General features: G+C 42.8%; 1 protein-coding gene across 9 annotated transcripts in view; it reads right to left on the bottom strand.

Annotated features, from left to right (window-relative positions):
* LOC117764397 (ephrin type-B receptor 2-like) overlaps positions 1-19,044 on the bottom strand; it is a 95,467-nt gene that overhangs the window by 35,211 nt on the left and 41,212 nt on the right. For 2 of the 9 annotated variants that reach the window (XM_034590112.1, XM_034590111.1), the window contains exons 3-5: positions 15,390-16,074; positions 15,227-15,250; positions 569-724 (exon numbers count right to left, since the gene is read on the bottom strand). In XM_034590112.1, the coding sequence (XP_034446003.1) occupies positions 569-724; positions 15,227-15,250; positions 15,390-16,074 (865 nt within the window). The remainder of the gene's footprint in view (positions 1-568; positions 725-15,226; positions 15,251-15,389; positions 16,075-19,044) is intronic. The other 7 variants (XM_034590114.1, XM_034590113.1, XM_034590120.1 and 4 more) reach the window with 5 other exon arrangements.

Raw genomic sequence — 19,044 nt, forward strand, 5'->3', positions numbered from 1 at the left:
CTGTTTGACCCATATTTCTAACAGTGGACTCCATAGTGATTTCCTACAACTAAGTCACTAATAGGTATTTTGTAACATAACTAACTGAAGGTCCTCTCCAAAACAGATGTGTTGAAATCTGCTGTTGTTTATTCTGAACAATGAGCAATTGTGCAATTGACCTCACCACCAATTTAATAAGGCGGCTTCTGATGGTAATATTGTATGAAACGACGAATACTTCTACATTCCATGCATTCCATTTATTACTTTCTTAAATAATTTGTGGTGTAAAATTAATCTTTCATACTAATTATTTATCAAATGTATTACCATCACAAATTAAATAATTTTACATAGAAATATATTAAAGTATTAAGTGTAATCAAGTAGATTTTGTGATTTAGCAAAGGTTTAAACACTGTGAGGTACTGCAAGCCACTGTATGCATGTCACATTCTCATTAGGGGCTTAGTACCCTTTGAGATCTGACCCTAGAAATGCTCCTATTAAATTATATGAGTTGCTGTTCACAGCTGGTTCACTGCAAACCATATATGTGATGTCATGACAGTTGGTATATACATACTAGTACAGGGCATCTGCGGAGGGTCAGAGTCAGAGCGGTAGAAGTTGTTGCGGCAGACACAGTTAGTTGCTCCCTCGCTTGTGGTTCGACTGTTAATGGGGCACTGCAGACATTTTTGGTCTCCCTGTGAGGCCTTAAAGAAACCTGATGCACAAGCTGCAAGGGGGATAAACAGCCGATACAGGGAACATAGTGAAAATAGAAAAAAAGAGACAGAAAAAAGATTAGGCTTAGGAACAAATCCAATGGTACACCTAAAAACAGGTTCATGTCAAATCAATCCACAATGGTATTATGACTTCATTTCGCTTTTTGATTACATTGGTTATTGACTGTTTCAATGTGATAACCTTCAGTTTACTAGTAGTCAGATTATAAAATCCTCTCATAACTCTCATATCGCATATGTTTAGTCATGATAGCCCAAATGTCTGAATCTCATAAAGATCAGTGCATTGAAGTGACATGTACTGGGACGCCCTCAGATCCTCAGTTCTGTTGTCCACAGGGTCAAGAAACATGTCGTCATGAATGTGGAGCAGAGGCAAGATTAACAAGACAAGAAAGACAGAACAGGAGAAAGCAGGAAAGCATTATTTTTTTCAACATATCTTGATACCAATTCTATGCCACTGTGACTTTGAATGTAAATGGTAAATGGTCTGTATTTATATAGCGCTTTTCTAGTCTTGATGGCCACTCAAAGCGCTTTACAGTACAGTTTTGCCATTCATCCATTCACACATTCATACAGTGCATCTATGGGCAGCACTTATGTGATGATAAATACAGCACAACAATTACTGTAGAGTTGGATTTACTCCAGCACAATATTAAAACACAGAATGTCATATGGTGCGGTTAAAATGTATTGCAATGGATTGTAGTACTTTAGATCGTAAATAACTTATAACTGAAATGTATATAGGTGTACAAAATCTAAGTCCAAAGTCATACAGGTAACTCTTAATTAACTGCAGGTGTGAATGGTTGTTTGTCTGTATATGTTGGCCCTGTGATACTGGTGACCTGTCCAAGGTGTACCTGGCTTTCACGACCAGGTCAATTAGCACAATAAACATTTATTTTGAAAGAAAAACTGGCCTGGATGGCTGGTTACCGGCCAGACAGCGAGCCAAACAACCAGTGAACTACGGTTCGGAGCCGAGATACTGTCCAAAGGAAGGTGACACTGGGGGCTCATCCGGGATTATTTCAAAAAGAAGCAAAGGAAAAGTTTGGAGCGGAGTAACGGAGGACATGGTGATGTTCAGAGGTAATGCTGATGCCGTGAGCCCATCCACCAGCATGAATCTGTTCCTGGTGGATATTAAAGAGACTGCCCGAGCTAACGTGGCCTTTTTTAACCAGGCGAACAGTGGATACGCCGGACATGGCTACAGCACTAACCCCTTCGTGACTAGCATGGAGCTAACGCCGGCCGCCCACCATTACTGTGCCCACAGACAGTGATTTTATGAGTGTTTTTCAGTGAAATTGTGACTGTTTAATGAACATGGCATCCACCCCAGTGAAAGCTGTGCATAACAGATAATAACCCGACTCGGCCAGCTAACCCTATTCATTTCAACGGACTATAGTCACTGTATGTCAGCACACCCGACCTATGCATCGCGCCATGTCACCTTTCACCCCATGTATATCTAGACATGCAACACAGTATTATGGATTACAAGCTCAACCCAGCTCAGCCGCACACTGTGGAGCAGCACCGCGACGGAGCGTGGAATTTGACCGGTGTGAATATGGCCAGCCTGGCATGAGGAGGGCTCAGTCTGAACCGCGCAGCTGCCCAGCGCATGCAGCGTGCCAGGGTGATTATATTGACACTAGCGATGATGACGATGATCATTATGGAAAGACAGAGAGAATTCCCACATTACCCCGAAGCCAGTTTGATGGGACGGGCTCATGGAAACATTTCCCTTAAAAGTTGTGCAAAGGCAAACCACTGGTCAGAAAAGAATATGGCTGTTCAGGTCAGATTCAACCTGACCAGCGACGCAGGTGCCATCATCAAGCACCCCAGATCGGCTCGATGGAATTATCAGCGGTTTATGAATGAGATTGAGGCTGCCTACGGGACATGCAGCCATCGGCATCGAACTGAGAGACAGGATGAGAGGACCAGGTGAGTCCCTGCATATTCTTACAGATGATATCTACGAGAAAGTTTATATCGTGTATGCTGACCGTAGAGAGTCGGAGCAGGACAGCATCAGCATGAGATCTTCACTAATGCTCTGGCTGACACCGAGTTAGTTCAAAAGCTACTGGAGTAGAAGCATCGCACCCTGGCTACAGCCTACGAGATAGCCCACAGGTGTGAAACAACCAGACGGGCAGCCAGAGCTGTCACACAGCTAAAGGAGCCAGGTCTTCGGAATGCTGCAGAACAGAGACCCAGGGCAGCTATGGTGCATGAGAGCGCCAGTGTTTCAGCTTTTAAAGAGCTAGTGGAAGTGGCTGATCAATCAATCAATCAATCAATCAATCAATACAATTTTATTTGTATAGCCCATATTCACAAATCACAATTTGTCTCATAGGGCTTTAACAAGGTGTGACATCCTCTGCCCTTAACCCTCAACAAGAGTAAGGAAAAACTACTAAAAAACCCTTTTAACAGGGTAAAAAGAACGTAGAAACCTCAGAGAGAGCTACATGTGAGGGATCCCTCTCCCAGGACGGACAGAAGTGCAATAGATGTCACATGTAAAGGAGAACATCAGAAAGATAAGGGTATTTGCAGCGTTGATTAGAATAAACACTTTGTAGCATAACTGAAGGTCAATGAATTGATTAGATTATTGTCGAGGGTTAGTGGTGGTCGAGTAACTGAGGAAAAATATTGTATATCAAGCAGTCTTGTTGTAATCATAGTCTATGGTCAGCAGCCACCACGATCATGATCTACCATCAAGATCGGATGCCACTATAGTCCACAGTCATTGTCCACTGCCGCCATTAGGATCCACCATCAGCTGCCACCTCGATCGTGGTCCACCACCATTATCAGATGCCAACACGATACAGGATCCGCCATTATTATCACAATCAGCCAGCTAGATACAGGATCCGCCATTATTATCACGATCAGCCAGCACGATACAGAATCCGCCATACGGATACACCATTATGATCATGATCTCTGATACGCGATCCACCATCATATTATTAAGGGCCTTGAAGGTGAGGAGGATAATTTTAAATTCTATTCTAGATTTAACCGGAAGCCAGTGTAGTGAAGCTAATACAGGAGAAATGTGGTCTCTTTTCTTGGTTCTTGTCAGGACACGTGCTGCAGCAATTTGGACAAGCTGCAGAGTCTTTAACGACTTACTGCTGGAGCCTGATAATAAGGAATTACAATAATCAAGTCTGGAAGTAACAAAGGCGTGGACTAGTTTTTCTGCATCTTTTTGAGAAAGGACATGTCTGATTTTTTAGATGTTACGCAAGTGAAAAAAGGCGGTCCTAGAACAAAGTGAGAACAAAAGGACAAATCGGGATCGAAGATCACTCCCAAGTTCCTGACTGTTTCATTGGAAGCAAGGGCAATGATGTCCAGAGCAGCTATATCATTAGATAATGTATCTCTAAGGTGTTTAGGGCCAAGTTTTAGAACCTCTGTTTTATCTGAGTTTAATAAGAGAAAATTGGGGGTCATCCAGGTTTTTATGTCCTTGAGACATGCTTGGTGTTTAGTTAATTGATAACACTGTTCTGGTTTTATTGACAAGTATAACTGGGTGTCATCCGCATAGCAGTGGAATTTACAGTGTGTCCTGATAATGTTTTCTAGTGGAAGCATATATAATGAGAATAAAATTGGGCCGAGCACAGAGCCCTGTGGAACACCGCGGTTAACTTTGGTGCGCACAGATGACTCATCATTCATTTGCACAAATTGGAATCGATCTGAAAGATATGATTTAAACCAGTTTAGGGCGGTTCCTTTAATGCTTATTAACTGTTGTAGTCTCTGTAATAAAATTTGATGGTCAATAGTGTTGAATGCTGCACTAAGATCTAACAGAACGAGGACAGACACAAATCCCTGATCTGAAGCTATTAGAAGGTCATTAGTGACTTTTGCCAAGGCTGTCTCCGTGCTGTGATTGGCTCTAAACCCCGACTAAAAGTCTTCATATACATTACTTTCCTGGAGAAACTCACACAGCTGATTGGCTACAACTTTTTCAAGGATTTTAGACAGGAAGGGGAGGTTGGTTTACAACAGTGATTCTCAACTGGTGGGTCCCACTTTTGGGTCGCGGACCCTTTTTCAGTGGGTCGCGGGCCTTTGCCTGGGCAAAAAAAAATTATAAGAAAAAAATCCTGTGCTTTTATTTTGAAGGGGATTGTTTACGCAGTGGAGTGCCGTCTATTCACACTCCTTAATAGTGCAGTGTTGGTTGTCATAGATCAGTGAGTCAGTATTCTCAGCTAAAGCTACATAATTTGAGTCTTTTTGAAACTACTTCTCAGTAGTTGGACTTTTTTATTTCATGTTAGTGCATGAAAGCACTGTTGTGTCTGTTAAAAAAGGCTGAAGTTACTGAATTGTTATGTATGTTGTATTACCTTGTGTCCTTAAGATGCACTTTTTGATTTTTAAATAAAATGCAGCTAATTGAGTGTAAAAGGGAATATTTCCCTCTCTAGCATCGCCACCTGCTGGTCGTTTTGGTTTGTCATTAAACTTGTTTTTTTGTGTTGGCATACTGTGATATTCTGTACTATCTCAGGTTCAAACTGCACCATCTTTTCATTAAATAAATTTGAGAAGTTGAAAATTTTCCCTCGATTTGGGTCGCGGCTTGTCATTGAGGGGTGATGGTGGGTCCCGAAGCCAGACCATTTGAGAACCGCTGGTTTAGAACATGAGATTATTTTGGTCAGCTGATCAAAGGTGATCAGAGAGAAGCTGTCTAAATAATTGGTAAGATTCTCAGCTGTTTCTGAGATTTCTATTCTTGATAGGGTATTAGTGCCGACTGAGGGCAGGATATGGTTAATTTTATTTCGAATAGTTAGAATTTTATCATTAAAGAAGGTCATAAAGATATTGCTATTTAGGGATCGAGGAATACTGGGTTCGGTGGAGGCGTGACTCTCTGTCAGCCTGGCTACAGTGCTGAAGAGAAACCTGGGGTTTTTATTTTCTTCTATTAATTTGGAGTAGTAGGCAGCTCTTGCTTTGTGGAGGGCCTTCTTATATGCTTTAACACTATTTTTCCAGGCTAGGTGATTTTCAACACGGTTGCTGGAGCGCCACTTCCTTTCTAGTTTTCTTGATGCTTGTTTTAATTCATGTGTCTTGGAATTATACCATGGAGCTAATTTACAATGTTTTACACGTTTCTTTTTTAGAGGCGCTATTGAGTCTAATGTTAATCGTAATGACTTTACAGAGCTATCGACAAGATGGTCAATCTCAGTGGAGCTAGGGTTTTTAAAGAATTCTTTGGTTATATCGACGGATAATACGGGTTTAAATGTAATTGGAATTATTTCCTTAAATTTAGCTACAGCACTATCAGGTAGACATCTAGAAAAGGAGTTTTTTATTAGTGGTATATATTCTGATAATGAAAAATCAAAGGTTATTAAATTATGGTCTGATAGAATCAGATTACGTGGAAGTACTATTAGATGTTCAATTTTGACACCGTATGATAATACAAGGTCAAGTGTGTGGTTACAACAATGAGTAGGTAGGTGTACACACTGACTGAAATCAATTGAGTCTAGTACTGAAATAAATGCTACACTAAGGCTATCATTATTATCAACATGAATATTAAAGTCACCGACAATAATAATTTTATCGGTCTTTAGGACTAGGTTTGATAAAAACTCAGGGAATTCCTTCAAAATTTCAGAATAAGCCCCAGGAGCACGGTAAACTACAGCAAATAGGATTGGCTGTTGGTGTTTCTTTGATTGGTGTGGAAGACTAAGAACAAGACTTTCAAATGAGTTGTAGCTTAGTTTAGGTTTAGGATTAATTCATAGACTGGAGTTAAAAATAGCAGCAACTCCACCTCCTCGGCCAAATTCTCGGGGGACGTGTGAATTTACATGACTGGGGGGAGTAGATTCATTTAGACTGACATATTCATCGGGATGCAGCCAGGTCTCAGTGAGGGACAATAAATCTATTTTTTGATCTGAGACTAGTTCATTTACTAAAATAGCCTTTGATGATAGTGATCTTATGTTTAAAAGTCCACATTTAAAAGTCTTTGTTTGTTGAGTTGTTGCAGAGGTTGTGTTAATTTTTATTAGTTTTTTGTGTAGAATTCTCCCTCTGTTATTGTTTGATTTAAATAATTTAATGGGACGGTGGAAAGACACAGTCTCTATGGAGTTGTGGTTGTGTGACTGATCCACAGGGGGCGCAGAGAAGTGTTTAGCACTGCAGCTCCTGGTCCCAACTCTGGGTTGTCATTTTATAGAGAGTAATATTCCTAGATAAGAGAGATGCCCCATCCCAAGTGGGATAAACGCCGTCTCTCCTAACAAGACCATGTTTCCTCCAAAAAGTTTGCCAATTATCTACAAAGCCCACACCATTTACAGGACACCACCTCGATAGCCAGCGGTTAAAAGACAACATGCGGCTAAACATGTCATCACCTGTCGTGTTAGGAAGAGGTCCAGAGAAAACTACAGTGTCTGACATCGTTTTTGCAAAAGCACACACCAACTCAACATTAACTTTAGTGACCTCCAACATTTGTTACATGTACCTCTACTGTTAAAGGAGGCAGAGGAGTAAGTGAACATTAGACACTCGAAGCAGGAGAGAGCAGTGGAGCAAGAGGGAGGGAGAGAAGCTAATATATTAGCCTGTTAACCTACGAGGGTGAGCTCAAACAGAAAAATCCGGTGACACGCAGATGGTAAGAGACACAGAGTCGCTAAATCACCAAAGAGTAGGGGTTGGTATGTGTGGATGTTTAACTATAGACCGGCAATTTAGCCGTAGTAATATAGAGAAATATCGGTGTTAGCAGAGGAGCTAGTTCAGAGAGAGTGGCCACCAGCGGCAGGAAAACAGGAAGTAATGCAATCCGCTTACCGTAGTACGTAAGACTCAGGTACAGTCTTCAAATATGGATATATGGACTTGAACTGTGTGCTCTGCTAGACTCTGGCGCTCAGAGGAATGTACTGCCCCTTCGTCATTTCAACGCCATCCCTTATGAATCCAGACCTCAAATCCAGCCATCCATCCTGCAAGTGCTGCAGGGCATCGGCCCTGATTTGTCTGACAGTGCGGGGGGATGTCAACCTGAGGGCAGAGTTACAAACGTGAACTTTATTATGGCAGACAACTAATAACACAGAGGTTATCCTGGGGCACCCTATCCCCCCGCAGGCACATGCCCACTTGGACTATGATCACAGAGAAATCAACCTCTTCTGTGAGAACATACCTCGCTTTAAGCCCAGCCCACAGCCTGAGGTGCACATTGTCAGAGTAGCCCGCACCACAATGTTGGAGTCTGGGTGTGAGTACGTAGTGCCTGGCACCACCTGCCTCCGCAATACTGCCGATGGAGATATGATGTTGATCCCAACCAAAGGTTTCATTGAGAGGCACCATGTCCTGGTGGCCCGTGTCGTTGTTCAGACCCAGCAACCCACTAACAATCCGCATCAGATACTATAATCCTGGCCCTACGCCTGTCACCCTGAAGAGAGGGGCTGTCGCAGGGGTTCTACAGCCAGCAGAAGTGTTGGGGAGCTGGATCTCCAACCGACTAAGGCCCAAGCGGCACCTGAGCCCAATGACCCCCTTCTACTTCTGTACCAAGCCACCTACAGGACCTGTATGCTGAGAGATGTGCTCACCTGTCTGAGGAGGACCGAGTCAGTTTAGCCTGCGTGTGACAAACCTATGGCGATGTCTTCTCTACTGGACCTACAGACCATGGCCGCACTAGCCTAGTACAGCATGATATACTGACCACCTCAGGGCCACCTGTGAAACAACCACAATGCAGGATGGCCGCGGACAAACAGATTGCATCAGATGAACAAGTGCAACAGATCCTAGAGACCAGAGTAGCCCGACACAGCAACAGCAGCTGGGCTGCACCAATTGTAATGGTAAAGAAAAAGGACCAAAGCCCAAGACTATGTGTGGATTATTGACCCCTCAATGAAAGGACTATAAAGGATGCTTATCCCCGACCACGTATCCAGGACACTCTGGACACGCTTTCCACCGCCAAATACTTCAGTCCACTGGACTTAACATCAGGCTACTGGCAGGTAGAGATGACACCAAGAGCCTGCAAAGCCGCAGCTTTCTGCACCCGCCATGGATTATTTGAATGGAATGTGACACCTTTTAGGTTGTGCCACGCCAGCCACATTTCAAAGGCTAATGTAGCGAGTGTTGGCTGGCCTGCAGTGGGAAACGTGCCTAGTGTATCTTGAAGACATCATCGTCCTGGGGAGGGATGGCACAGAAATGCTAGAGCGTCTCAGGCAAGTGTTCACCAGGCTACTTGTAGCTAATCTCAAGATGAAACCATCAAAGTGCTGCCTGTTCAGGGAAAAGGTGGCCTATCTGGGGCACATCGTCTCTACCCAGGGTGTCGCCACTGACCCCAAGAAGGTAAAAAAGGAGGCAGGTTTGCCGATCCCTCGTAACGTCTCAGAGGTACGTTAGTTTGTTGGCCTAGCTTCATACTACAGAAGATTTGTAGAAAACTTTGCTACAGTAGCTAAGCTGCTCCACAAACTCAAGTATGCACGTTTTAACTGGACAGAGATGAACTGAAACAACATCTGACAACAGCCCCTGTCCTAGGCTAGACAGCAATGAGATGCTTCTCGACACCGACTCAAGTGACTGGGGGATCGGAGAGGTCCTCTCCCAAGTCCAGGGGGGCGAGGAGAGGGTGTTAGCCTATGTGAGCAGAAGGCTGTCAGCGACAGAACAAAACTATTACACCACCAGACAAGAACTCATGGCAGCCATAGAGTTCACCTCTCACTTTAGACAGTATCTGCTAGGCAGAGCATTCGCTTGAGAAGCTGGCAGAGTATGACTTCCAGGTGGTCCATCGTCCAGGGAGACACCACCAAAATGCGGACTCACTCTCCAGGAGGCCCTGCAGGGAGTCCTGCCCATGCACCTTGCCAGAGCCTGGGCAAAACAGTGACCAGCACCAGCAAAAAGGGGTCATCACAGGCATCACAGCTGAAGTTGCCATGGTGATTTCGACAGAGCAACCTCTAGTGGGGGTAGAGGACAACTCCAGTGAGAACAGCCTAGACTATTGTAACTCCCTCCTGGCAGGTCTACCTGCTAGCACCATCCGACCTCTGCAACTCATCCAGAATGCAGCAGCTCGACTGGTCTTTAACCAACCTAAATTCACTCACACTACTCCGCTCCTCCGCTTCCTTCACTGGTTACCGGTGGCTGTTTGCTGTCCTGGCTCCTAAATGGTGGAATGAGCTCCCTAATGACATCCGGACAGCAGAAAGTCTATATATCTTCTGCCGCAAACTAAAAACACATCTCTTCCGACTATACCTTGAATAAAATTTTAAACTAACAATTTAGTAGCACTTAAATGGCACTTACTTATAGATCTTTGTAGTTTGGCTTTCTTAAAGAAATTGTACTTTCTTGATTCTTGTTGTTCTGGGTTTGTACCCTCATGGTTGAATGCACATATTGTAAGTCGCTTTGGATAAAAACGTCAGCTAAATGAAATGTAATGTAATGAAGAAGTGGATGGATGAAGGGAGAGGCCGCCATATGCAGACATAGCACACTGCAGCCCCACCACCAAAGCCTTCTGGGCAAAGTGGAAAATACTTTACCAGAAAGATGGATGCCTACTGAGGAAATTTTATTGCACTGAAGGAAGAAGGTTTTACCCTCAGATCGTACTGCCTCAAATGTATCGCAACTCAGTGATGGAACAGATGCACGACGGTCCAGTGGGTGGACTCTTTGGAGTAGAAAGAACTCTCACAGGCCTTAAGACCAGGTATTACTGGTACAACATGATGGATATCACCCTCTGGTGTCGCACTTGCCCCAGCTGTGCCGCAAAGACTCGCCCGAAGAAAACACCTCAAGCAGCCATTGGAACAGTGCGGGTTGGTGCTCCCATGGAGAGGATTGCAGTTGATCTGATGGGACCTTTAAATGAAACAGAGAGACATAACCGCTACATAATGGTAGTTCAGGACAATTTCAGTAAATGGGTAGAAGCCTATCCATTTCCAGATGAACAGGGGTTTAGAAGAGTGGGTTTGTAAGGGGCACTAACTTTGAGTCAGCTGTCTTCCTAGGGATGTGTAAACTGCTGGGAATTGAAAAGACACAAACCACACCCTTTCGCCCTCAGTCAGATGGACAAGTGGAGTGCTTTAATGCCATCTTACAGAAAATCCTGGCTACCACTGCTGAGAGATGTCACTGGGAGTGGGATCTGACGATTCCATATGCACAAACATAGCTCCACAGGACTGACACCAAACATGATGCTCTTTGGAAGAGAAATCACTGAGTCAGTTGACATGGTTGCTAGTTTGCCACCTGACAGTGACAATGTAAACACCCCACCACAGTATGTCATGCAACTCAGAGAATGGCTAGAGTCGTCTTACCAGCTGGCTGTCTAACACAAAGTCGGAAATGCCGTCTGGCACCTGATTAAAGGCAACAAAAGGATTAAAAACAAGGTACATAAGTTTCTACCCTCCTATGAGGGCCCCTACCTCATTGTGGGCCTGCTGGACGGCTTGGTCTACAGGATTAAAAAGAGCTCAAGAACCAAGGCCAAAGTAGTCCATCACAACCAGCTCAAGCCCTATTACTCCAGGGCCCCGCTGGACAACAGCTGGTTTTTCAACGACAGTGACACTTGGGCATCTGTAGAGGTGGCGCCCCCTCAGCCAGATCTCAACTCATCTGACACAATCATCGGGCCCCTCAACCTGTGCGACACCCCCTCAGACACCGACTACCTGCTGTGGACGACCTCCAGGGCACCAATTCTTCGTCACCTGCTACGCCGGACAGCAGTCACAGTTGAATCAGGCTGGAACTCAGCATCCAGTTAGGGGAGCAGCCAGTAGCCCCCCTCTGTCCACTACATCTCTCCGGAGGCCCCAGTGGCCACCGGATAGGTTTGGTGACTGGATTAGTCACTGAACTGTGCAAAAGCTTTAACCTGAGTCAAGGTGTAGTCGGATCGCTGCCCTACTCAGAGAGAAAAAAAAAGGGGGGGGGAAAAAGAGTAAAAAAATATGTTCTGTGAAAGTTGCCTCTTGAAGTTTAAAAAAAAATGTATGGGCCTATTTTGGGTTAATTACTTGTTGGTAATAAGTAATCTGAATATTGTTCTATTGTTTTGAAGTTGATGTAGGATAGGTCACTGTGGAAATTAGAGTATGAGAGTAAATAAAAGGAGAGAAGGTGAAATTGTTTATTGTTGTTTGACAACAGTATTGTTTCAGTCACATTTCCAAGAGTAAGGTCACACAAGCGTTTAAGTTAACTGGTTTGATTAATAGTGTCACTCTTTTCAATATGTGTGTCATGAACACCCTTGTTGCTTTCAGAAAGGAACTATGAAGTATGCTTAATGGACATTTTATGGACATTGCCTCCTGCCTTAAAGGCCCCATATTTTACACCTTTCTGGGATTTAATTTGAGGTATTGGCACCCCTAAGATGATATATCAGTGTTTTAAAGTTGAAAAAACTGCTGCTAGCTCAGCAACAAGTCTGCTTGGTGTAGCATTCGGTGTGGAGGGGTGGTGGTGGAGTTGATGGGGAGCGGGGGTGGTGGGTTCGGAGGCTGGACTGGTAGCGGCTGGGTGGAGCTGAGTTACGAGTCCGATCCCGAATGACGAAGTTGTTACCGAAGTTTCGATAACATATTTCTTAGAATGGACTGAGTGAAAGAGTCCGCGGACTGACTGTTTTCATACTTTGAGGGTCCCTACTGACCCCCTCAAGTAATTACGGATAGTAAAAGCCCAGAAAATGTATTTTACACAATATGGGCCCTTTAAGCTGTTTCCACTGGAGGAAGTGGAAGGACTTCAAGGACTGTGGGAAATTAGGCTTTTTGTTATTGGGAATGTTTTTGTACCGTTAATGTCTCATGCTCTTACTTTATAATGTATACATGCTGGAGTGATGTTAAAGGTTTAATCATCATCCAGAGTGGGGGTAGTGTTACAGGCTTAGCCTGCCCCTTTAAGGACAGAAGCCAGTGTTACGTCATACACCTAGGCGTTGTGGGAAACGTGTTGAACGAGTGAGTTTCCTCTGTGGTCCACAGCTGCTCAATGATCAGAAGGTTGGTTTGGAGTTTCTGGGTCCTCCTCCACTCTCCTGCTGACCTGCGCTCACTTTAACTAATAAACACCAACAATCGTCACAAGTTATCATGACCTGATCAGTACATGAAGTTTACTTCGCTCCAGAGTTTATGAGGCTGCATTTAAACATAATGAAAAATGAGTTGACAACATTTTGTGTGCGCTCAGTACAACACGAGATGTGATGCTCAAAGTCAGGACTAATTCATGATCCGACACCATCGATTAATAACGAAAAACATGATCGTAAGTTTGTCATTCAAATCATCCCAATAAAAAACGAAACAAAGTGGTGTATAGGGGAGATTTGCACTGATATTATTTAGTTTGAGCTGAAATTGGATTATTTGGAAAATAGTTATATGTGCTGCCATGACTCATGATATGGATCCGCAAAATGCTCGCATATTGCGTCATGCATACTTTAATACTGTTGGCACTTTGAGCACACTAGCGTTGTACTAGATTGCACAATTGATCTAGTGCACTAGCACTTTGTGTGTAAGGCATATTGGACGTTTATGTGTTGTTCCTGGTATGGTACGTTGGAAAAAGGGGCAGTATAAATATTTTTCACCTAGAGCTGCAGAAGTGCACGCGCCGGTCCTGCAAATGGCTACAGATCAATCAACATTAAATGCATGCAACTTCCTGCGGTTAAATCAAGACAAAACTGAAATCCTATTGAAGCAAAGGCTGAGAAAGAAAAACAGCCTGATCCCTTGAAATCATTTGCACTAAATACCAAAGAACAGGTCAAAAACCTTGTTGTTATAATTGACTCCAACCAAACCCATTAGAAACATTACTAAAGCATATTTTTTATGATTTAAGGAATGTCTCCAATGTCAGACCATTTCTCTCCCAGGCAGACACAGAAAAAAAGTGTCTCAGAAGGCTACTGGTCCATTAGAATGCAGCAGCAAGTGTTCTCTCCACTGGTTGCCTGTATGTCACATAATTCAATTTAAATTGTTTTACTAGTCTTTAACTAACTGGCTCTTTTTCTGGATCTTACCTGGCAGAAATGCCTAAAAATATCACTTAAACCATTTGATGATTCCTTTTTCCAGAACTAAAATACACAGTGAGGCAGCCTTTGCTAATTACCAAAACTGAGTAACATTAGGGGCTCTACATCTGTTGACTGTTTCAAAAGAAACCTTTAGACATATCTTTTAACAATACACTACCAAAAGAATTGTGCTATACAAAAACAGTTTATTATGATTATTATTATTATTATCTTCCCCAGACAATGAATCCTACTGATCGCCAGATTTTTAATCAGTGACTACATAGGTCCAGACTGATACATGAGACCTTTGGCTCATGGCTTTACTAGATTAAAGTTAAGGGAATCAGTGAAGTCATTTTTATCATATGGTGGGGACCTAAAAAGTTTGTATTAACTGCAACTTTTCAAATATTTGCTTGAGATATTTTAGTCTGGAACCAAGTAAAGCAAATTCCAAAGTGAAACAATCACACAAAATATTGATTTGCCCTACGATTCACAGTGTGGACAAACACTTTGCGGTTTGCAAATACAAAACATGCATATAAAACAAACACATAACAAATATATTATTAATTAATTAATTAGATATTAAATGCTTCAGAAACAAATATAACATGTCTTAATGAACAAAATAATTGAAAAGCACCAGAGTGAAGAAGATAACCCTGCCCACAGTGTATATACCTGAAAAGGCAGCACTAATCTTTTTTATATTGTCCTACTGATCACTAACTGATGAACTAGTGATGTGATACTATTTTTTGATAAGCAATGGTATCTCAACAACAACTTAAAAAACAAGAACAGTCCATTAAAGCAACCATTGGGGCATGTGAGAATTGTGAGTTAGGTGCACAACACCTCACTGATATCTGGCTCTACTGGGGGCAGGGCTGCAGGTGCTTGTGAGGTGCTTATGCTGGCTCAGCAGTCTGAGACATGTAACTCTGCTCATTACTCTAAATCAATACTGCTCTGCCCTAAATGTTTTGCAAGATTCAAGTTGCAACCATGACAAATACCCCACATTTATTACTTTGCCTTGTCATCACATTCTCTGTCAAAGGACTGGTAATCTTTTGACCGTTTATAGTGGTCCATCTTTCATACTGCTGCTCAGACGTTAATCAAGCATGCTAAGCGCTAGCACATTCTGTTGCACATCCTTGCAGACATATATGGCAGTTCTTTGCATACAAATTCTGTTCGAATTTCGAATTTCGGTTTACAAACTTACTTGTAAGACATGTTGTTTTTGTTCCTGAAGCATGGTACATAACAAATATATTGCCTTTTTGTATGATATGGATGTGTTGCATTTACTAAACAAATGAATTAGAAGAAATCAAGAAAACTAAACATAAGAGTCATATATAAGTACAACACTGGCAGGCTCCTACCTCTGCAGACTGTCCCATTGTCCACCGCTTCATACCCGGTTTTGCACACGCAGCGCCCAATGGGTACCATCCACTCCCCATCCCCATTACAGTACAGCTTAATGGGTACATCCACCTCCTCCCCATTGGGAATGCACACCCCTCTGGCTGCTACCAGTGAGGTGCTCTCTGCTCCAGACAGGGTCTCGGTAAAGATAGCACCATTAAGGATCACTTGGGGACATTTCCTGTAGAAGACCCGAACAGCGATGAGTGACATGCAGGCACCATAATCCTGGAAAGCAAGGTAGAAGCCATTGCGTGAAACAGGTCCAAAACTCCGGACTTCACTGTTTATCTTCATGATGCGACCACCAAGATCTACTTGAGAGAAACTTTCATCAGCTGCTATAGTGTCCACTTTCACCCAGGGGTTCTCCATCCAGGGTGGGGATGATTTAGTAGCTGTGTCCGAGTCAGACTCATAGTAGTATAGGTTGAAGGTTTCCTTGCAGGAGCCTGGAACATTGGGTATAGAACTGCAGTCACGAACTGAGAACTTCATCTGGACATGGATGCGCTGAGCACCACGACGGAGGGTGTATTTGGTGCGTACCCAGTTGTTCTGGCTGCTATCGAAGACATTGCAAACCTGGTAAGTTCGGATGGTGTTCATGTTTTCATCATAGCCGCTAACTTCTTCCCACTAAAAGAGAGCAGGAAAAAAAACTACAGTGACACAATATATATTCTGACATTAAATCGTTAAAAACTAAACAGGAAGATTATCAGTTTCTCCAAAAACTACCAATGTGATCACTATGTACTATAGTTAAAGTCAAACTCAGCAGCAGCTGAACATCTTGCTTTGGTGACCTTCAGACATTTATCTTCCTATCTTACAGAGGGGGGAGTGAATTATGCTTTTGCTGACTATTAAGTTCCAGTTCAAATTTTGGTAAAGATTGTTTAAAAACTGTGGTAATGATTAAAAATCAACGTTGATTTATGTTAGGGGACAGAGTGTGGGTTTGTTAGCCCGACTATATAAGGGTGTTCTCAGACAGGACACACAGCAAAGTTTACATGGGGAACAGCTAAATAAAAAGACACAAATAGGGGCTTCATATATTCTCTGTTAATTGCTGCAATAAGCATACAGTTCTAGACAGACATACCTGACCTCACTGTGCATCAGGTGCTCTTTACAGTTTACTGTGTAGGTGTTCACTGGACTGTCATCTTTCATCTTTGCTTCTCAATTATTGTTTGTATGACCCAAAATATGTCTATAAGACCTAGAAATATGTTGTTTTAAGTGTAACCAGTGCTGCATTTTTTTGTGATGAAGAAAGTGTCTTTGGATGCCAGTGGATATCTGAAGTTTCGACAATATAAATTATTATATACAGTATGCAGTACATATACATAACCTAACATATTTCCAAAGGTACACAGCACAAATGAACATATGCTGACCATAAGCAGCTGACTGACAGCACAGTGACAGCCAGTAAGGGAAAAGCAGAGTTTTTCTTCACAACACCCAAATATCTGAATTATCAAACATTTAAAGGGGACATAGCATGCAAATTCCACTTTGTTAGTGCTTCTACAGGTTAATGTGTGTATCTGGCATGTCTACCAACCCAAAAACTCTGGGAAAAAACACTCGCGCGTTTTGTTATAGTTCCTCTAAGTCAGAAACGTCATGCTTGAGCGACTCGATTGAGCTTCCTGGGTTTTGTGTCGTAACAAGGAACTGGAAGTCTCCCTACATGGTCTTGGCCCCCCTTATATATACAGTCTATGGGGCTGACCAGCGCAGAGAAATGCTCGTCCCGTGTGAACAGCCAGGCGGCTGCGCGCTTGAGAACGGCGCTGCGCTGCCTCGCAGCGGTCTTCCACACTGCCAGCTGTGTGGAAGACTTCCGCAGTGTTCAGCTCTACTGTACGCCGGGTTACAGTAGTTACGCCGGGTTTACACCGGACACAGAAGCGCCGCTGCGAGGCAGCGCAGCGCCGTTCTCCAGCACGCGGCCGCCTGGCTGTTCACACGGGACGAGCATTTCTCCGCCGGTCAGCCCCATAGACTGTATATATAAGGTCAGCCCGCGATTCTGCTTTCTCCGCTTGTTGTTGTACCTGTTGAATGTCGGGGTTCGGGGGTAAATGATGGTCTTCATAGCTCCCCCCCCACCTCTCTTTCTCTCTCTGTCTGTCTGCTTGTGTGCTTGTAGTGGATGGGCAGAGGGGGACATTTAATTATGTGATTGGGAAAATTAAAACTCCAGGACAACAGAAGGGGAATACAAAGTATGGGATGCATATTTGATAATTTATATCATATAAAATATGTAATTTATATCGTTTAAAATCATGGGGGGAGAGGGGGGAGGGGGGAGCTGGCTCATTAGCATTTAAAGGAACAGGCACTCAAAACAGGTCACTCTGTGGAGGGCTGTTTTATACAGGGTAAAAAGGGTGCTGTTTTATATGATCCTTGTGGTATTTTGACCAAAGTATGTTACAGACATTTCATTAAGACCCCAAGGAACCATATCAACTTGTGGTAAAATGGGCATGCTATGTCCCCTTTAAATGTTCAGCAGTGGAAAGTGACTCATATAAACTTTGTTTTTGTCAGACTTTGGATTTAACTATTTTAAATAGAGTGAAACAATCTTTCCTTGTTACACCTGTTCTGTGCTGTGATTATTATTATGGAGACATGTAATGCGTCTTTATACACAGTTTAATTTTTGAACAAAAAACAGTGACTGTGATGGGATGACATGACAGTGACATCAGAGACAGTTGCTAACAAATAAGCCCCATTGGACCAGATAAAAAACATAGTTACTATTATTTAATAACATCTCAGTAGACAGGAGACATTGTATGGCACAAATACCTCTTTAACTACTGATATGTTAAGTACATGAAGATGAGAATGCTTCTGTACAGTTCTACTGAATGCAAGACTGGAGTATTTTTTACATGATTTTGTTGGTACTTCTGCTTGAATAAAAATCTGACAACTTCTTCCTCTACTGCAATTTATTTTGTAGTATTCCTTATTTTAATTATATTATATTCATCTCTCTCTATTAGCACATAACCCTGAGACAATAAGATCCCTATAAAATGGAAATCAGAGCATCTGTACGAGCTGCTCCTTTCACATTCACATACTGATGAACATTAGGCCTCATTCATCTATATCTTCTGAAGCTTTTTCTTAAATTTGTTCTCAGAATTGTTCACACCTGTGTTCCTATATTGCCATCACAAATGGCACATGGCATGTCTCATCACACTCTGTTTGCTTTTTGTCTAATGTTGTTTCGATGTTTGTCTAATGTGTCGAGTCTGGAAGAAATGTCTTCGAGTTATGTGTGACGATGAGTGGCCTGAAAACAATGCTTCTAAATCTGTGGGTTATTGGACTCTGTGGACCATGTGTGTCAGTGTAACTTCCAACAGCACACCTAAGAGGTCACTTCAACAATTGTGGCGAGGAGTTAGTTCTCCGCTAGCACAGCAGGGAGGCTCTGCTGGAGCTCCAATTACATCAAGGTACCTGTATAGTTCTTTGCTGGATAACATCCCTCAGGAGCTGATCAGAACTTACAGGAGAAAAAAATGAGGCGGTAGAGGGGGAATTCAGGCTTAA

This window comes from Hippoglossus hippoglossus, chromosome 7 (assembly GCF_009819705.1).
Source record: "Hippoglossus hippoglossus isolate fHipHip1 chromosome 7, fHipHip1.pri, whole genome shotgun sequence".
Lineage (NCBI taxonomy): Eukaryota > Metazoa > Chordata > Actinopteri > Pleuronectiformes > Pleuronectidae > Hippoglossus > Hippoglossus hippoglossus.